Below are 21,445 nucleotides of genomic sequence, written 5' to 3'. Positions count from 1 at the left end.
TCCCCCATTTGTATCTATACATATATATTCATTGTGTTCCAGAAATAGCATTCATCCATTTCATCAAAGTGTACGCGCAGCGTCTAACTTTATTTTATACACATCTCAGAGCTCGTGAATACGTTGTACACTGCGCCAAGCCCCGCCCACCTCTCTTGCGCACCATCATGGCGAACTTTCTGCACCATGGCGTACTACACTCTATTCCATTCATTTGAGGGGGATTGGACAGTCCCTCTCAATTCAAGTGTCCTTGCTGTTGACTCCGTCAGCTTCACGCAGCGACTGGTGGGGCATGTCAAGGCTGCTCTTGTGCGCACTTAAGTCAAGCAGAGAAAGAGAAGTCAGGAAGACGTTAGACGAAGTTAAGAAGAAAAAGACTCAACGCTGTAAAAGTGCCGCGTTACATGAAGCCAGATGACTCTGCCGTTGGTTGAGAAGCAGGCTAAAGTGGTCAGTGTCACCCTCTGTATACTTTATTAGCTTCAATGCTAAGCAGTGCTATGCAGCAGTGCGATGCTGTCTTTTATTTATCTGGCTGTACTTCTGTGATGTTAAGAAACATCTGTAACATGAACTGGAATCTAGCATACGATCAATGTGCGGCATATTTATATACCAGTGTGGGGTGAAGTGCCTTGCCTAAAGACACAACAGCAGTGACTGGCATGGATGGAGTGAGTAAATGTATTATTATTCTGATGATGATCATTCTTATTGCTATTATTAAAGGCCATTTACTTATGCATTATTCTGCACCAAATGATTATATGATATACTGTATATTTGTCATTTTTTGACGCTCGTCTAATTCCCCGTTTCTCAACTGCTTCAAACCATTCCTGCGTGAAAACATTGCGCTCATCCGGGACACAATGGCCCATTGACACATTCCATTCCACATTTTCAAAACACAAATTCCCTTTGATCTTAAGCGTCCCTTCTACCGCCACATATTTCAACATATTCAAACTATTCCAACATGAACGCATGCAGGTCATTCTGGACATTCGGACTAACAATTTCCACATCTCAAAAACACCCCGTTTAGCTGAAATTCCACATAACACTAATTCCCCTTGACCTTAAGAATTCTTACTCTTTCCACTATTCTCAAATAATTTCGACGTCAAAACATACAGACACTATTTTCCACATTAACAAAAAAAAAATCCCCGGTTCTTCCTTTCCGGCCCAAAAATTCCCATTAGAATGAATATAATTTTTTACACATTTCTCAAACCATTTCAGCAGGAGAACAATTTTCTACATTCCAAAATCCCACTTTTCCCATAATTCCACATTTTCCATACAGCATTTCAGTTCTTTAGCATGCATACACTATTTTTACAAATTGCCCTCTCTAGCTATTTGTATTTATTGTGTGTGTGTGTGTGTGTGTGTGTTTGAAACCTAAAACAAAACATTCAAGCACAAATCCCAGTCAGGGCATGTCCTCTCTGTTCATACACGCTTCTCTGTTCATACGGCTTCTCCTCCCTGTCTAAAAGGGTATGTAATGGTGTACAGGAGTAATATGTCCGCTGGTCTAGTAATTAGGAGTTGTGTAGTTGTGTAGAAGAGTGAGTTTAGAGCATTGGTCAGTTTGGAAAGGGCACATTTGAGAAGTGTAAGCAACGAATTGGGTTCCACAGTCTTTTCCTCAGGCAACGAGTAACAAACAGCGTCATTTTTCTTGTGTGAGATCAGAGAGTAGCAGCATGTGTGGAGATATGCTTGATAACTGAGGGCAAGATCATACAGGAAAGAAGAGGGAACATTCCAGGGAAGGGAGGGAGGGCGCTGAAGATTTGTGCAGGTTTTTTTTTGTCTCCTAATATCACATACTTCACAGGGCTGAGGGCTGCCCAAGTTAACATCGTGCTCTTACTGTAAGGAATGTGTATTATCTAACCCCGGTCATCGGAGTGTACTGTGTGTATGAAAGGACGGCCAAGACGACGTGACAGGGAGAATAAAATCAACTGTGAAGGAGAGGGAGGTGTTTTTGTTGCATGGATGTTAGTTGTGTTAAGTTGTTATGATACAGTACATCAGTGTTAATGTTAGCTGCAGTGGCAATTGTCTTGCAAAAGGTTCTTCTTTGTGTGTACAGTATAAAGAAAAACAACACACAAGTTAACAAACACAGTGGTAAGCATGCCAGGCAAGTGGTCCCAAGTATGAGGAAGAGAGGTTGCTACTCTAAATTACGATAAAGTGGATGAGGAAACGGATTGTTGCTTCGGCAGTCGTCGTTGTACTTCAGGGGTGCCCTTTACGTCGATCGTGAGCTACCGGTGGGATGGTGAAGGTAGCGTAGGTCAATCGCATTCATTCATTATGCACCTCAACTTTAAATGTCGACTCCCTTGTCGGGTTTTTAGTCGGCAGGTTCGGAGAACGTGTCGTATCAGCGATAGTGTTGTTGTAAGCAGAAAGTTGTTGTTTGAACAATAATATGCATTTGGAATAGTACAGAAGAAGTAGTTCTTAAAATAAACGTTTTTCTAAAGGTTGCATTCAAGTAAATGGAAAGATTTTGAAATAGTTCTTGTTCTCTTTCAGAATGTGTTGGCCAAGGCTTTGTATGACAATGTTGCTGAGTCTCCAGATGAACTGTCCTTTCGTAAGGGGGACATCCTGACCGTGTTGGAACGCAACACACAAGGACTCGATGGCTGGTGGCTCTGTTCACTTCACGGTCGCCAAGGCATTGTTCCCGGCAACCGTCTTAAGATCCTTGTTGGCATGCACGATGGAAAAGAACCCGGCATAATCGATCCAGCATCATCCTGTCCCACCTCCCAACTGCAGCGATTGCTTCACCCCAAACCTGCACTTGCTCAGTACACACCAATGCCCTCAATTTACTCCACCCCCAGTCCTGCAAAGCCCAAACCTGATCCTGTCTACATGATTCCCCCTAAGCACGGCCCCAAACCAAGCGCCCACATTTTGTACCAGGCTTCCTCTGATCCAAGTGGACCTCCTCTAAAGGTCAAGCTAGAATCCTCCATTAAGACAGTTGGTCCAGGGACTGGCAATGATTTGTACCAGGTGCCCCCCACTCTGGAGAAGAGGACCTGGGAGGACAGAAAGCCACTTGATAAGGTAAGCAAGGTGTTGCCACTAAATACAAAATAATGGAATATGATAATAAAAACATGATATCGCACCCACGGGTTGTACCACACAGACCAGCACTACACAGCAACAATCAATAGTACGTTATACAGTGCAACCTTTTTTTTTTTAAAGAAATCATTTGTTCCAACAGGCTCAACAAAAACTACCGATACTACCGGTGTGCTGACACCATTTTTAAAATTCCCATCCAATACCGATATTGCAGCCTTGAATATCGACCGATACCAAAGTCAATCCAATGTCAACACGAATCATACATATTTTTATTACTTATTTTGTAGTGTGAAATGTTAGAAAAGGCTTGATGAAGCGGTATTACTCAAACAGAGAACAATAACCAGAAACAGTAGGTTTAGTTAGAGCTGCTGAAGTATCATACATTTCCCAGCATGTTTTCTAAATAATTCCAAATTCATCAATATTTTGTATTACTAATTGTTGTTTGTTGTCTTTGAGCTGTTGTCAAATCTGGATTCTCACCATATCTTTTTCTTCAGGTGGTTGTTTCCACTCAAGCCTGTGACACAGTAAACCCATACAAGGATAAGTATGATCTTCCACCCAGGCACCAAATGCCATCCCGGCAGGATATATATGACGTCCCTCCGATCCGTGACCAGTACAACACACAGGTCAGTTCAACGATTTCCACGAGATCTTGTGATTTTCTCACGTCACGCCTTCCTCCTTGAGTCGATTCTCAGGTGTTCACCAACCACAGCAGAGCAGGTGTGGTCTGGATAGGAGAGTTTCAGCCAAGAGGAGAAGAATGTAGATTTAGTATTTGATTAAAAGAAGCTTACTCTTAATATTTCATATAAAAGTATGATCTTTTTTCCTCGTGCTGGTTGGCACTTGAGTGGCAGCATTTCGGACCAGCTGGAGAGTAGGCATTAGAAAATAATGAAATACAGCTCAGACACGGTGTATCCGGGAAGTACTTACAGCGCTCCGCTTTTCCACATTTTGTTACATTACATGGTCATTTTGTCACAGCTTTATTCAAAATTGAATCAGTTCTTTTTTTTATGTATCAACATGTATGTATTAAATGTATAGAAGTTTATTAATGCATTTGTTTGCATGTACGTATTATTATTTTTAGATTACGGTAATATATTTTGTATTATTATTATTTCATGTATTAATACGTGCGTATTAATACATTTTAGCGGTGTTTTGTGTAGAATTTTTTTACTGTAAAAAATTAATTCCATTTTGGAGTAAGGCTGTAACATAACATAAAATGTGGCAAAAGCGAACCACCGTGGATACATTTTTTGTGAAAATGAAACATGGTGGGTAACTGGGGGACACAGGGAAGTCTTTGTGTCCCTGACTCTTTGGTGTTCAGCCATGTTTCTGGAGAGGAGGGTGGGGTGGACGCCATCTCTCCTAATAAGCCCCAGGCTTGTTTCAGAAACTCGGACAATTGCATCTATTCAAGTAAACAATAGATGTTATGTAAGACTACTGCACTTGTTGAAAGTCACCATAAAGCAGCAGTGTGAATCACTCGTCTACCAGATGTTTGCCGCTATAGCCGTGCTACTTTAATCTGTGAATAAAAATGAATAATCATGAATGAAACACATTTTTAATCAAATATCTGTGTGGCCTTTTCCCCAGGTTTATGATTTCCCACCCACAGTCAGTAAAGATGTTCCTGACACTCATCTCATGAAGGAGGAAACCTATGACGTGCCATCCCACTTGAGCAGAACACAAACCCAAGCCTTCACTCCAGAATATGGCCAGAATATGGCCAGTCGTCCCAATAATGACATCCAAGACAATCCAGTCCCCGAGGATGTATACGACGTCCCACCCCCACTGCTGAGCAACAGACATTTACATGGAGACGGTAGTAAAGTCAGCCGGTCGGCCGAGGAGATCTACGACATTCCAGCTAGCCTGCGCACTGGAGGACACTCCACCCAGGGTGTTTATGACATCCCAAGAGAGCAAGAGGAGAAGGGCATACAGAGGGATGACGCGTATATCTACGATGTCCCGCCACAGGTAGAAGACAGAACACAAAAAAATCATTTCTATACATCTTATCCCATTCAGGAGCCTATTTTAACTTACCTTGGTTGAAAGGCAGTGTGTCACACAGCAGTTTAAATGGGTCCAGCCAGTTATGTGAACCATTACGTTACGATTAATTAATTACTATGGCTGTCAAATGATTACAAATTTTAATCAGATTAATCACAGTTTTTCCCCATTAGCAACTATGTCTGAAATACTGTATGCCCAATTTTACTGTATTTAATAACAGCAAGATAAATGACAGGACAGGGTTATATATATATATATATATATATATATATATATATATATATATATATATATATATATATATATATATATATACTGTATGTTTGTATGTATGAACAGCTCCAAATGAACTGAATGTGTCAAGCTAAAAGACACCACACAAGTTTAAAAATCTATTTGTCTAACACTAGTTTTTTTAATAGTTGCAGAACATTTGAATCACACTTTAAACCGTGTTATGAGCAATGAGAGGTTGCGTTCAAAGGACATCACGTAGTTTAAGGTACATTTACTTGTTTTCAGCGTGTTTTCCAGCATACTTAAATGTAGCAAATTGTCCATCCGAATTAAGAGTTACGAATATCCACTTCATGTTTTTCTTTATCTTCCTGTTTATTTACACAAACACACATTTATAAAGCCGTTTTTGTGGTGTTTGGAGTGTCCCTGAATGCATCTCGCGTTCTTGTAGTGACAATGAGGAAGTGTCGTTCCCAGGATGGACGGAGTAGAGACGTTTGTGAGTTGGCGATACATACAGTACAGTATACGTTGTTGGAATTGTACTGCTGTTGATGTGTTCAAGTCAGAATGAAGTTACAAAAGAGCGTCACTCTGTGTGAGTGTGGGGACGCTCCACTGTGCTTCCATCTGCCGTCATAACAGAGAGGCGTGCTTGCTCTGGTACGCATGCGTTAATTACAGTAAAAAAAAGTAAAGTAACTAATGAAATAAATTGGTTACCGCCGTTAACACGTTATTTTTGACAGCCCTAATTTAAACCTGTACTGTATAATTCGGACAGGAAGTCTTTCAAGCACTGGATGTGTGTTAAACTTTATTTCTAATTCTGTTGCCGTGATCAGTGATGCTTAGTCGTCAAATGTTTCCACTCCAACCGTTTTCTTTCTGCAAAGAAACTGAAACCAAATGGTGTGTTTCAGGTCATCCGTGATGGCCAGGTCACCAGTGAGGAGCTCCACATGGCATTCAAGCGACTTTCTGCCTCAAGCACCGGGAGCACACTGAGCAACCAGTCTGCTTCATCCTTAGACATGCATGGTGACACTGAGCCATCACCCCTTTGCTTCTTTGCTGCGAAACCCCTTCTGTTGGACCTGGAGAAGGCCATGGAGCGCCTTTCCCGCCTTCAACAAGCTGTGGACTTGAGCGTTTCCATGATGATGTCAATAATCACAGGCAACTGGCGAAGCCCTGACAAGCTGGAGGGGAATATTCCAGCCCTTCACCAGGCTGCGAATGGAGTGTGTGCAACTCTGCGAGACTTTCTAGAATTTTCCCACGGCGCTGTGGCAAACGCTGGCCAGGCCACAGACCGCTCCTTGCAGAACAAACTGGCCCAACAGGTGGGCAATTTGGAGGAGGTTTTTCAGAGTGTAATTGCGCAGACTCAGAGTTTAGATGCCGTTTCTTGGACTGAGCTCACCAAACCACAACCAGGCGGAGATGTCTTAGATCAGCTCATCATAACGGCACGTGGGATCCCAGAAGACACCAAACAGCTCACTTCCTTTCTCCATGGCAATGCTTCTTTGCTCTTCAAACAGAGCCACCAGTCACAGCTGCCTCCACTGCCAGGACAGACAAGCTGTCATGTGACAGGAAGTGGGAGCCATCAAATGGGAGAGAAGATGAACATTCAGTCACGGCCATTACCCGCCCCACCAAAGTTTGCAGCTGCAGAGGAAGACAGCGTTGTAGACAATTCCTATGAGACCACAGAAGGATGGATGGAGGATTATGACTACGTTCACCTACAGGTACACGCAGTATATGTTCAGTTACATACAGTGCTAGTTGACTCTACGCAGAGTATCAGAGTCAGAGTAAATGTGTTCCCTTGTGGACCTTAGAGGCGGGCGGACAGATGTGTGGAGGACGGGTAGTGACGTCGGAGGATCAGAGTTGAGTTTTAGCTTGTAGTGAGTTATGGCCCCAACATTAGCCCGTGTTATTACGTATTATGGTGGTTATGTTATTATTGTGCCTCTTTTGAGATGATTTAAACCTGCGATAAATGCCTGTTTCTGGCAATCATGTCTGGTGCTTGTCTCACCGAAAAATTACTGACCCCTAGTGGCCAATGTAGAATACTACATCCAAAATTACGGTGCTTCTTCTGCCTATTTTAGTTCATTTAGCCATTTTTATGCTTGAACATGCTTTATTTAGACCAATGAGAAGTACAATTTGGTTAAATATGCATATTTTTAAACTAATAATAGGCTGTATTCAAACACGATACAGCATTTATTAATACATTTTCTAAAAACCGCGAGTGAGGGTACAATGTTTGAACCGCTATAGAGTGAGGGACCACTGTATATGCTTTCAGTTGTGTCATATATTAATTAGTCTGCTCCTCTTCAAACAGATGAAACAGTCTGAGCGACAGGAAGTGGGTCAACCAATCAACAAAGACTTGACTGGATGGGTTCATCTTCCTCAAAATAACTCCTCTTCCAGGCTATGCCGTGCTGACCGCCAACTCCTCCTCTTCTACCTGGAGCAGTCTGAGCAAAACTTCACCAGCGTTAACGACGCTATCGTTGCCTTCTCTACTGCTGTCAACTCTAATCAGCTGCCCAAGATCTTTGTGGCGCACAGCAAGTTTGTTATCATTGGCACACACAAGCTGGTTTTCATTGGCGACACGCTATCCCGTCAGGCCAAGTCACCTCAGGTTAGAGCCCAGATCGGTCAGACTAGCAGCACCCTTTGTAGTAAACTCAAAGATTTTGTAATCAGTACAAAGACAGCATCACTCCAGTATCCCTCTCCAGGAGCATCCCGGGAGATGAGTGAAAGGGTGATGGAGCTGGCAGGATGTACTCAGCAATTCAAAATGGTTCTGGGACAGCTGTTAATGGTATAAGTGGCCAGGAGGGACCGGTGATTGACAGAACAGAGATGCCTAAAGAACATGACTGTGGTAACCAGCCAGAATTATATCTTCTTTTATTAGAATTACATCAGAATTACAAACCATGAGGAACACCTGGTCTGGACAGGGCCATTGTTATTTTCTATATAATCCATACCATAAGTGATGGTAGTGAACTGTGGATCACAGGTGCCCTGGTATACTATCTATACTATTGTCTATACTATGTATACTCTCTGGCATTGTCAATGCCAGAAATTGATCTTGCCCCTGTCTGTATCCTCACCGTTCCCTGGGACCATCAATTTGTCTTAATTGTAGATGTACAAAATCAACACAGCACCTGTATCTTCAGTGGGCTGTGATTTAAACAAATGCTTTAAACAAATCCTTGTAGATGCTTCAGCATGTGAGAATCTCCAAAAACAACATAAATGTGATATATGATTGTTGTTGTTACTTGGACATATTTCTGAGTGAACAATGCACTGGAATCAGAAAGGTTTTCTCTCTCCAAGGTTTTAATTTTTTATGTAATACTGCTTTTCATGAATGTCTATACAGTATGTTCTTGAAATATGAGAAATGTTTTATGTAAAGTTGGCATAGCCATACTTATCTGCTCGTTTTTGTGATGCTATATGAGAGTGAGCTAATATATAATCATATTGGAATATTTGTCGGCCAGTCCAGGGTGTACCCCGCCTCTCGGCAAAAGCCAGCTAGGATAGGCTCCAGCACAACATGTTTGTACAGTTAATGTGAATGTGTGTAATTCAGACTGGACACATTTAAACAGATGTTCTTTTTTATTGTATACTTAAGGTTATGTAGTAGCAGTCAATATTTGCCCACGCTTTGGCAAAAAGTGGTTCAAATCGGTCAGATGGCTTCTGGTCCAGGTTCTTGCGTGGTCAATCCAAATCATTGGCTTTATTTCGGTGAAGTCATTCTTTTGTTCATTTGGATTGTATGCAGTAGCGTTATTGTTCCCAATATTTCAGACTCTTCATAATTACTTAGGCTTTTGCTCAAATCTCCGTAGGTATGATGTGCATATTAAGGGTGTCTGTGTTTGGATACCTCCCAGTGCTCACATAAATGTCATTTTCATCATTTAATCAAAAACCAGAAGCAATTCTAGTCTTTAAAAAAATCAACCTTTATTGATTCATTAGAAAAATGTCCCAGCATGCCACGAATTGTATGAATAACAAGTGGATACGCAAGTTAATCACGTACCTTCTGCCACCTAGTGGAGAAGATTGAATTGCTCTGCCTGTCATTATACGTCCCTGGCATAAATAGATGAACCGACACATTGTTTATAGCAGTTTATTCTCATGAAGTATGGATAGTAATTAATAATGAAAAAAAAGAGCACGTGCCATTTCTACATCTTTTAGGGTAACTTACAGGATTTTGTGCTGCAACTTCCCCAATAGCGCTAAAATGGAACCAAGCCATTCACGTGAAGTTACCACTGCCCAGAGGAGCGGTAACGCCATGCTGGAGGCGACTACCACAACAGCACGTGTTAATAGAGAAACTAGTTGTGGTAATTCAAGCACAAATCACATATTACTCTACCTTTAGACTGTGCAACATTTTCATAATAAATAATACCGCACAACACCAGTGATCAGGATCTGCACATTTATTCAATGAACAAGTGGCAAGTAGGGTACAATTGGCACACAAACGCACCGCAGCAGAAGGTTCTGTGTTATATTTAGATAACAGATCCACACTTCACAACAGTAGGTATTACGATTTTGCCGAAAGTGGAAAACAAATGTGTGATATACGATGTCTGATATACTGTAGATATGCTTTGACGTTACACCATCTGACTTTTCATATACAAAGCATAATATCAAAGCAAAATCAGGATGAGAAAGTGTGTCCGAACTCTTGCCTGCTCGTGTATACACTGTATGTGTGTGTATGTATGTATATACCATAAACTGTATATACAGTATATATATATACAGAGTATATGTATGTGTGTGTACATATACATACAAATAAATAATTCCACACCAGTGTGTAGCTTAATATACATAATTGTACATTAACTCAATATGCAAGATTCCACAGGTTTGCTTCAAACAGACTCGGGCGTGACAGTAGACTGATGATCAGGAATAACATGTATGTTAATTTCAGTGTATGAAACGTCATAACACACGCTTAAGCACACAGGGCTCATGCACTGGGTGTTCACGTGAGCAGCTGATGGTTTTACGGGCAAGTTAGTCAGTGACGGGGTGAAAGGCAGGCCTTTCTCCCAGGCAGAAATGAAAGTTCAGGTTGGAATTTCCCATCTTCTGTCCGTACACTGCATCAAACTTTTCATTCATCGACACAGTGAAGACGTCCTTCCACAGGCCCACGTGACCTGCAACGAGCATATGCAAGGAGTTCAATAAATAATTCATTAAATAAATAATTATATAAACTAATGATTCAAAAAATAAAATGGTTGCTGAAATGTGAGGGGTGTTCTGACTTTTGTCAGATACATGTAGGGTTTGGCATCGTTTCAGTTTGAACAATTTTGATACGATTCCTTGTTTCGATTCCAGATCCTAACGATTATCGATTCCACTGCTTTGAAGAGGACGCGTCATCAAGTTTTGCATGGTTTAAATGAGGGCACTAACTAGAGTTATTTTTGGATGAAATGCCTGAACTTGCCCATGAATTTTTTAAATGATATGAAGTTTTTATCAGCTTTACTATGAATTTCTCACATCTATTTTCACAGGAGTACACTTTCACAAAAGATGTTTACTTTTAAATATCTCATGAAAAAACCTTTCCACAGATGCTCTTGTTTTTATGTTATTAAGTGTGTTATGCTGCAGCCTCTTAAACATCCACTGACCTGGGTGCAGAATATCAAACAGGTTTGTCTATGAGCTGAGTCTTGGGCTACCATATTAGCACTAGTATACTTTTTTTTAATGAAAACCTTATTTTGCTACCACAAGTAAACAGGATGTAGTGCTCATCGCTCTTATCTTAAAGGTCGGAAGAGTGAGGTGTCATTTGATAAGGTCTCTTTGACTTTTGCTAAAAGAGACGCGCTGTGTACATGAATAAACTTGCATCGGGCAGTCGTGACTCCGGTGCTTTATTTACACCGAACTTCCACGACATCAGCGGGCATCCTGAAACCCTCGGTAACATTGGCATGAGACGGACGTCATTTATTGTTTGACTTCCCTGATTCTGACTGCTTGGAGTCATTTAACATAGCTACATTCAAATCACATGAAGTGGAGCTCACCTGCAATGAAACGTGACAAACACCCAACTGAATATCAGCTATAGACTTCCATGGACTCAAAAGAAAATGAAGAGACTGAAAAGCAGAAGACAACGACGTAAAACATAATGAAACACAGAAGTAAAACACAGGATGCACAAAATTAGAAGAAAAATATATAAATCAAATAAAAGACAAATGAAAAAGATGGCAAGAAAAGACTCCATAATAAAATACATCTTTTGAGATGTATATGAATTAGGGGTGTCACAAGATCTCGCGAGATTAAAACGTGACGTGATTTCTCGTTCAGAAAAAAACCTCTCCTGGGCACTGGGACGATAATAAATGAATTAATTAAGCACACAATAATTGAAATTGAACTTGTTAATTTTGCCGGCCTCAATATATCGCCATGGGCATGGCACGTCTGTGCCATAGAACAACGGCATGAACGGAGTGAGCCCCTTTATCAGTCATACAGTCTCTGTGTCTCAGTGGGTAGAGACGGGGCCAGTAGCATACACACAGTGCAGAAGAGTGTCATGTACTAAAATATATATTAGTAAATTGCAATATATTGTCATATTTTTTTAATAGCTTTTCATTGTACTGTTTTTAAAAGTAAAGTTCAAATTTCATCTCGCCTCGTGACACCACTAATATTATTCCACTCATTTATTTTTGGTGCTCAAAATTGTTGAAAGAAAAGAAACCAAAAACAGTGAAAAATGATTCATCTCCCATTTTAAATGTTTTGAGTATGTTTTGAGTACGTTATGAGTACACAACGATATCCACTCCTCTTTCTGTAATCATTTACCCATATTTACCCTGCATGGTCCGTCGCACCGTGTGAACATTCAGAGAGTTCACCCATTTCACGACAAGCCGTGTGGCTTGCACTCATCTTAGAGACTGCAAACATGTTATGACTAAAATCTTTGACATGCATTTTCTCTTCTACTCACCCCTACACACCGACTGCGCCTCCGAGCTGCAACACTGTTCAACGAGTTGGTTGCAGCTCTCCACCATAGCCTCGTGTTGAGCCTTGTCACAAGACACACCCAGGAACCACGCTAACTGCTCCACCAATACCCCGAGATCCTGAAGGAAGAACAGAACCAAAGTCAGCTGTGGATATAAAAGAATAGTCATTCACGGCAAATGTCTTCAAACTTATTAGAGAGCAAATTCACAGGTTCTTCAGGTTAACCTCAACCTTTGCTTTGCTGGTGTATACATTAATAATAATAACCATGTTCTATTTAAGTTAAAATCTGTTGTGTGTACTAATTAAAACGATGTACTGCACCTTTATTTAGGAAAAAAAAGTTTCCTCCGTCCCAGTTACTGGTGTTGTGTCCGCAAGACACTTCATCCACATTGCCTCCAGTACAGCCCACACAGGTGTATACATGTGAATGAAAGGCGGTGGTCGAAGCCACGTTTATAGTGTATAGTGTATACGTTTATAGTGTCAGTGTACCCGAGGGCAGCTGCTTTGCAAGCTTTGCAAACTTTTTAAGTGATGGTGTTATGAGCAGTAGGAGAGAGACAAGCTACAGATTTTGAAGCTTCATTTGAGGTGTCGGGAAACATTTGCACCGTTGCAAAAAGGAGCCGTTCTTGACAAGTCACTGGCTGAACAGCAAATGTTACGCCTTGCAGCGTCCTTCCCATCAGCTACGTTTTGTTTTCTTCTGGTTTGTCATGCTTTGCTTTTATTGTAGTGACTTCCTGTTCCTGCCTATGTTTCCTGTTTGTGCTTCTTTTCATTCCCAGAGGGCATAGCTGGCAGTGAGTCGTCATTTTACATGTCCTCTAAGAGAAGCTCCTCGCAAGAGTGGCAGGAAATTGGTCGGAATTCACAGAAGAAGAAGAAGAAAAAAAAACATAAATGCCACCCGATGGAAAGATGTGCTCACCTTGGCTTGTATAGCACCGATGAGACAACGCTGGAGTGTATCACGAAAACACAACACACATGCGGCACGACAAACATGCAAAGTCACCTTGTTCGTTACCACACTCGCGGAGAAACGGTGCCTAATAAGAGAAATGTTTCTTTTTCTATTCAAATGCTAAATGTTGTTATTCAATAAAGACATTGTAAACATTGTGCTCGTTCTGCTCAACTTTATCCGGGTCATTCTATTTCTTTACGGTGATTACATCACTACTACTACCCATTTTCTATGACTCTTATCCTCACTAGGCTCGCGGAGGTATGCTGGAGTTGACTTTGGACGAGAGGAGGGGTACACCCTGGACTGGTCGCCAGGGCACATATAGACAATCATCCACTCTCACATTCATACCTATGGACAATTTAAAGTCTCCAATTAACCTAACATGCATATTTTTGGATTGTGGGATGCTCAAACGGAGATTCGAACCCAGATCTTCCCAATCTTCTGACTGTGTGGCCACTACTACTACTACACTACACTACACTACTACTGCACAACACTAAATATTTATATTTGTTATGCTTCTACTTAATAGAGTTTATCTACTTGGGAGACATGAAATGTTGTCATTTTTCAGAATGCGCTGAAAATAGCTTTACTGTTTGTCAGACCACACCTATGTTGCACTAAAACAGTCTCATTGTTTTTGTTCCCTTGCTGGTTGTATCCTGTGCAAAATATGCTGCAAAATATCCACCCGTTTTCTATAGCGCTGGTCTTCATTCGGGTCACAGGTGAAAGCTGAAAGCTGCAAAATACAAACTATGTAATTATAATTTTTTGGTTTGTTTTACCCTATCACCATAAAGAGATATTGTCGTTATTGTGAGCCATGTATCAAAAATCGTATTGTATCCTGAGGCGCCCTGAGGTTTCCAACTCTAGCAGCTTCTTAAAGCACACATCTGGAGGCGGGATATTTCCTCTACATGCATCTGCATGTCAAATACCTCCATCGGTACGCTTCAGGCTTGTGTTGCTTCCTGTCTTGTCTACCTACAGTTCTTCCCATCGCTTGTTTAGTTCTCTTATTTCTATCGTTTTTCCTTCCAAAGACTACAGGACTTTATTGACTTTTTTTTAAAAAATCCTAACTTAATTCTAAATAAAATATATTATTATTAGTAGTAGTAGTATTATTAGAATTCCTAATAATTTCAGGAGTTAGCATTTCAAAGCCAGATACTATGGATCGAGTATAGTATAGAAATGGTGGCTGTGTCTCAAATGGAATACTTCCGTCAGTACACTTCAATAAGTATACAGTGTACACTGTGTACTTAGTTCGGACAATATTGACAATTTTTATTGCTGTCCCAAATCCATTACTGACGATCACATCATTTATCTTCTTCTTCTTCTCTCCTTTCTAAAGGTGAATTGCAACCACTTGTAGCCAAGATGGCGACTATTGAGGGTGATAAGTGTCCAGCACTGCACAGTCCCCATTTTGACCGTTGTACTGACCGTGCACTGCCTTTTGTCATACTTCCCAGTGCTCAAAAGACACTTTGAAGTACGCAAGGGCATCAACTGAGATACAGCCTTTACCTTGTACATGTCTTCATATTTCAAGAAGAGGACATTAGAGTCCATACGATGTTCCCAAAATTCTAAAACATGATCAAACCAGGAACCATATCCCACTGTAAAAAGAAAAAAATAATAATTATATGAGTTTGCAGTAGTCTCTGGACAGTGCACTGACCAGATCGATAAGCGAGTGTAATGAAAGTAATCTGGTAACTGGAATAATTACACTTGTCATTCATGAAACGATGGCAGAACTCTTGGAAGGTTCCTCTGTAGCTCATGGTCCTAAGAGATCGGTGGAACTGGTAGTAGGAGACCACCAGGTCTTTGGGGTTACGAGCCATGTATATTACCTGGTGGGAAATACATTGGGAGTATTGGGTGAACAGCATTTTTATTATTATGCATGTAAAGGTTCAAAGGCTGAGAAATAAAAAGCGCACCACAAAGGTGCACAGCAGGTGTGCTGACACTTGGTGCAACCATTAAAAATACACTTTTTTTCCACCGAGCATCAGCACATCTGCTATGCAATTTCGACACAATGGCATCACTCAAATGACATCTCCTCATAGACAGTAATCAGAAATGTATTTACAGGTGCGTCTCAATAAATTAAAATATTATTCAAAAGTAAATCATTTCATGAGAGGAAGAGTTTCCAACCATGAGACCAACTAAGGCATATGTGTCAAACTCAGGCCTGTGGCCCCAATCTGGCACGCGCTGCTGTTTCATATGACCCACGGAACTGTAGCACTGCGTTGGCCCACGTCGCAGACCTCAACAATTAATTGTACTCACTTTTGTTGCCAGCGGTTTAAACATTATTGGCTGAGTTATTTTGAGGAGACAGTAAATTTACACGGTTACACAAAGCGGACACCGACACCACTCTTCAGAGGAAAAATGGCTCTTCTGATGGTAAAGGTTGCCGACCCTTGAGCTAAGATGACATGGCCACTATAAGCTGTCCAGGTGGACAAGTACAACGTGGTATCACTTAAACCACTACACCAAGCCATGTGCAGCCCTATCCAAGGAAAAGGCGGAACAGAGCAACATTGAAAGCACAGGTGAAAAACCTAGTGCTCAGGGCTCACCTGCTGGTGATGATAAACTGCCTGCTGTGGCCACGGACAAATCCGATACCAGCGATGCACACCAAGGAGAAACAGCCATCAGAGAAATAGTCCCCCAGGGAATATCAAGGATATGAATCATGCTATGTAATACTACAGTATTTGTTGTTGAACGTTGCCATAAAGCAGTGACCCAACACGCTGCAACAGAGCTCCATCACGGAGATTAAACATTTCCTGCTCTCCAAATCTACGTGTAAAATCCAGAGTTTGGGAATAGTTTGAGTAGCGCAACAGAATCAAGTGTTTTTCACAGGAAGCGAGTTGTTCCATCCACATGTTCATCAGTTCGCTCGTTCAGCAACAGGTTACCTACCGCGCTCCTCGTATAAAACCAACAGACAGGAAACGTCCTTTGCCTCCTGTGGTGTGAGTTCTCCCTATACTGATTGATATCGGTATCGGACTATAATCAAGGCTGCAATATCAGTATCGGATCGTATGTGAAAAAGTTGTATCTGCCTGTTGTGCCGGTAATCCAAGTCTGGTGTGTGTCTCACCGAACAATTACTTGAAACCTGTGATCAATGTAGAAGACTTCATTCACAATTTGAACACGTCTTCTTCATGGCTTATATTTGTATTTTAGTTCATTTGGCTATTTTTAGGCTTGATTTAGGCAAAAAAAACATGTATGATTTGCTTAAATATTCATTCAGGGTTTTCCCTGGGTGGGATACAATAAAACAATGGACAGTTAAGTTCTAAGTTCTAAAATATAGAGTATATAAAGTGGTTAAGGCACACCTTTAACTGTTATTCTAGATGTGACAGGCCATGTGATAGGCCTGCAGACTCAGTCATTATTTTTCTTAAGAAAAAGGAACTGACCTTAGCTTCTCCACTGTGTATTCCTGTGGGAAGGAATCGGTAGGGAAGATGACTTTTGATCAGACGAGGGGACATGAGCTCCTGTAGAAATAGTAACAACATAAACAATCACAAAAATTCAAGAAAAACAATTTAAAAACAGAAATGGACATGGAAAACGTAACAAGATGAACATCCATAGTATGGCACAAAAACAATAACACAGTATGAATAAAGCACTTTTAAACACTAACAACGCCGCGGAAAATACAGAGCTGCTGTAACTAGTTGCCACTCGGGTGGCGCCTTCTTGAAACATCACATCAGATCCAGTCTATATTGATTTGAACCATATAATTTTTTTTTATATAGTGCTTAAAAGAGATATTGATATTTTAAAAATATCTATATATCGCCCAGCCCTGGCACACACACAATGGTGTGTTCAAGTGGGACGGGTCACCACTGGCAACAAACAACATATACAGACAAAAACTATGGAATTTGTAACTGTATATTGTTTTTTAAATAAAATAATGGCACATATTTCCAAAATGTATATGCATTTACATAAAATTAGATACAGTTATTTACAAAGTTGTTATTTTTTTTATCACTGCACCTTCCCACGGTCCAGTTCGGCCCCGCCCACGGACCGATACAGGGCCGCAGCTTGATGGTTGGGGACCCCTGCTATACTGTACATCACACGTCCCCAGTTGGGGGTCATACAATGTAGTACCTTGTAGTATCTTATGAAACATGGTTTTGACAATAGAAGAGCATCAATAGTTCAAGCTGCAGACAAAACCGTACAGAAAAAGTCCTGATTTGTACCAAGAACACTGTTTTTCCACTACACAAGCTATGAATCAGAATGCTACATCCAACAAGATTTCAAATAATATACCTTTATGATGTCCAAGCCTGGTTGAGGGTATTCTAGAACAGGTAACTGCTCATCAATGTTCATAAGACCAATCTCATCTGGGTCTGCTCCTTGACTCACAAGATACACAACCTCTTGAAGTAGACTCGTGCCTGCAGTGACAAAAAGCAACAATACATTAGGGACAATGAAACGTAATGGTAAATAATGTGCACTGTTGATGAGGCATGTGAAAAACTATGTTCTGATGGGGCCTTTTGAGAAACCTTTATACCTAATGGCCCTCGTTCACAAAGGCATTCTAATGGGACTGTCTATGTAGCTTGTCGTTACAACTCCATACAGTTGATGGCATTGTATCTCTGCTTCTTAACACAGCACATGACACAATTATATATACATTTGTATGCATTTACATTTAAATCAAGCTAAACGATACCACACATGTCTGAAAATCTATTGCCTAATGCGAGTTAGAACATTTGAATCATACTTTAACTGTGTTACTCTGAGCCAAGAGAGGCTCTTCAGCGATTTCCGAGCATACTGAAATGCAGCAAATTGTACTTCAACAGTAAGTGTTACTTTAGTGACCGATGACAATATCCACTGACTGTTTTTACTGTCTTATTGTTTATTTAGACCACACATACACGCATAAAGACGTTGTTGTGATGTTCGAAGTGTCCTTAAACGAACCTTGCGATAGTCTAGTGTCAAGGAGGAAGCATCAGACTAGAGACGTGTTTGTGAGTTGGACATGCATATTTGGTATTGGAATTGCACTACTGTTGATGTGTTCAGGTCAGAATCAAGTTATAAAAGAGCGTCACACTCTGTGTGACTGTGTGGGGACGCTATTGTTCCTCCGTCTGCCGTCATAACAGAGGTGTGGCTCGCCATGATGCTCGCACGTTAACTATGCTAGAAATGTAATTAATTATATAAATTGTATTTGTTTTGCTTTTCATGTTTTTTTCCTCAGTTTTTGTCTCTCCCAGGGGCACCACCACGGATATAGTCGGGCGTGAAACACTGCCATATCACCAGCAACAAGCAAACAATGCGTAAAACCATTGACAAAATCGATCAGGTTTTAAGGCGGCACAACATCAACCAAATTATCCTTCAATACGGACAGAGGACCGCGCACCTTAAGGCTAAAAATCTGATCATTCAGGCTAAAACCTGTGCTTTCTCCAACCGCATCCCTTGCAGCTATCATCAGCCCAGTCTCCATTCTACTCAGTGCAATATGCACAGAGGAGAGAGTCTGGTGAAGTCGTTCCAAAGCTTCCCGACTGTGTGCATGTTAGACTGTGGACTGGTTACGGGTTATCGTTAACAACTGAACACTTGTGCAAACAGATGTGATGAAAAATTTGATTCTTGGTTACTTTGAATTGTCTTTGGAATCCCAAACACTGAAATAAACTGACAATGCCTTTACCACTGCCTGTGCTGTTATATAACACAATGAATATGTATTTTAAGGTGTCTTAACATTAAAAATGGATGTTAACACTATCTCAACTGCTACACAGGGGTAAAAAGGACAAAAAAGTACTGTGCTGGTAGGTGTACCTTTATTCAAATCATTTCAGTATATCATTGATTGGGACTGTAAAGTTACAGTTTTAGTCCTATGGTTATCATCACACTTGTTCGCTGTGCTATCAGTAGTGGCATTTATTATGATTATAAGGTATTACAATTGTGCTATACCAAATGCTTTTCATATACAATGTTTTACTTAATATGGGGTATTTGTTTGGCATTTGTTGAGCATTCTTTGCTCATTTTCAATTGAAAGGTTGTCAAGTAATAACTGCAGCATGCAGCATAGTGAAGGTGTGTTTACCTGACTTTGGGTAGGTTATAATCCATATGTCACTCCCTCTGATGGAGAAGTTGGAGATTTCCTCCATCTTTCCTCTGCAGAAGGGTGGCAGACGAATCCCATCAAATTCAAAATATTTGCTGTCAAACTCGATCGGCGTACTCGGCGTGTCTACCTCAGTCTCTGCCATCGTGGAGCCAAAACAACTCCAACAATTTCAAATCAACATGAGCTATGTTTACCAAAACGTTGCCTTCTACGTACAATGCGGAGATTTCTCACTGCTTCCGGGGCAACAAAAGTGACGTAATGCTCTCGCCAGCAGTTGAACAGCATCAACTGTGCGCGCGCCTGCGCGGAAGCCACCATGATTATTAACAATCCACTATAGATGTCTTCATCTGTATAAACAACATCTATCCAAATCATTCATCCATCCATCCATCTTCTTTGCCGCTTGTCCTCACCACTTCTCTATTACATTTTAACAAAAAAGAATCTATTTGTCCTTAAAGTAAAATGATGCTGGTGATGTTGGTGCTTGTAAAATATGACAAATTCATGTGATGTTACATACTGTATATGTTAAATTGTCCATTGAAAATGTAGCCCTACAACTGTACACTTTTTTGGTATAACAAATGTACTTTGAATATGACCAAAAATTAATATACTCATCGAAAATAATTTACACTGTGACATTTACTGAGTCTCTTATTAGCATTTTTGCTATGGTGACATGTCAGGTACCATAGCAATTTTAAGGCTAAAACCTAATAGCGATATTTGACTTTTTTTTTCATTTTGTAAAAAGGCTAAAATATTAGCCTTTTTATATACTGTATATTACAATCTGGTCACGATGGACCCTGCCGAGTTGGATAACTTCCGGTTGGGCCAACTAGTCGGCAGCCATGATAAGACCGTGCGGGAAATAATGGAAACCATGACGGCGCTATCGGCTAGTGTAGGGGCCATGGACCAACGCCTGGAGCGGGCATTTTCACAGGAACCCACGGCTCTGTTTAGCGTGGTGGTCGCTTCCAGCCCACCACAGGCTTTAGGTCTCGCGACCCTACTTCATCGCGAGCCAAACATTCCCCATCCGCCATGATTCTCGAGGGAATCTGTGTCATGTGAGGAGTTCCTCCACCAGTTCTCACTCATCTTCGATCAGCAGCCCAGAATGCATGCTTCTGATCCGGCGAAAATAGCTTTTATAATGACTCTGCTCACAGACAAAGCAGCTGCATAGGGCATTGCCGTTACCAAGGCCAAACTCGACACCCGCTCCTCGCTATCTTTATTTTTTATGGAAATGCACAAGGTTTTTGACCATCCCATTAAAGGTAGGCGGGCAGGTAGTCGATTATTGGATGTAGGCAGAAGGGACGCTCGGTGGCTGCCTTTTCAATAGACTTTAAAGTGTTTGCAGCGGAGAGTGGCTATAACGCCGCCTTGCGTCGAATTTTCCGCAAGTCCCCCAACGTGCGCATTAAAGATGAATTAGCGATGCGGGACGATACCACATCTTTGGATGGTCTTATCGACCTCGCCGTTCGCCTCGACTATCACCTGAGGGAGAGTGATCGTGAGCATGCTGAGGAGGAGGGCGCCACCTGCGGTGGCCGATCCCGTTCCGA

The 21,445-nt window shown here is 41.1% G+C and overlaps 2 protein-coding genes across 5 annotated transcripts; one reads left to right on the top strand and one right to left on the bottom strand.

Moving 5' to 3' along the window:
• The first annotated feature begins 236 nt into the window (after positions 1–236).
• Positions 237–10,396, top strand: bcar1 (BCAR1 scaffold protein, Cas family member). Of its 2 annotated transcripts, none has more exons than XM_054753384.1 (6): positions 237–453; positions 2,569–3,114; positions 3,648–3,782; positions 4,780–5,172; positions 6,378–7,214; positions 7,829–10,396. In XM_054753384.1, the coding sequence occupies exons 1-6, from the start codon at positions 418–420 to the stop codon at positions 8,327–8,329; spliced, it is 2,448 nt and encodes an 815-aa protein (XP_054609359.1). In that variant the 5' UTR covers positions 237–417; the 3' UTR covers positions 8,330–10,396. The 2 variants fall into 2 exon arrangements, with proteins under 2 accessions (XP_054609359.1, XP_054609360.1); XM_054753385.1 differs by lacking the exon at positions 237–453 and adding an exon at positions 466–677.
• sult4a1 (sulfotransferase family 4A, member 1) lies at positions 9,961–20,100 on the bottom strand. 3 transcript variants are annotated; one of them, XM_054753387.1, is made up of 8 exons: positions 19,978–20,084; positions 19,824–19,897; positions 17,984–18,114; positions 17,095–17,175; positions 15,348–15,474; positions 15,140–15,234; positions 12,584–12,722; positions 9,961–10,739 (listed from the first exon to the last, which is right to left on the bottom strand). In XM_054753387.1, exons 2-8 carry the CDS (start codon positions 19,888–19,890, stop codon positions 10,594–10,596), a joined length of 786 nt encoding a protein of 261 aa, XP_054609362.1. In that variant the 5' UTR covers positions 19,891–19,897; positions 19,978–20,084; the 3' UTR covers positions 9,961–10,593. The 3 variants fall into 3 exon arrangements, with proteins under 3 accessions (XP_054609362.1, XP_054609361.1, XP_054609364.1); XM_054753389.1 differs by adding an exon at positions 11,634–11,708 and having other exon boundaries at positions 10,596–10,739; positions 19,824–20,100; XM_054753386.1 differs by having other exon boundaries at positions 9,962–10,739; positions 19,824–20,100.
• Between the last annotated feature and the right edge of the window lie 1,345 nt (positions 20,101–21,445).

Source organism: Dunckerocampus dactyliophorus, chromosome 15 (genome assembly GCF_027744805.1).
Source record: "Dunckerocampus dactyliophorus isolate RoL2022-P2 chromosome 15, RoL_Ddac_1.1, whole genome shotgun sequence".
NCBI classification, from domain to species: domain Eukaryota; kingdom Metazoa; phylum Chordata; class Actinopteri; order Syngnathiformes; family Syngnathidae; genus Dunckerocampus; species Dunckerocampus dactyliophorus.
This window is presented reverse-complemented; position numbering and strand designations above follow the sequence as displayed.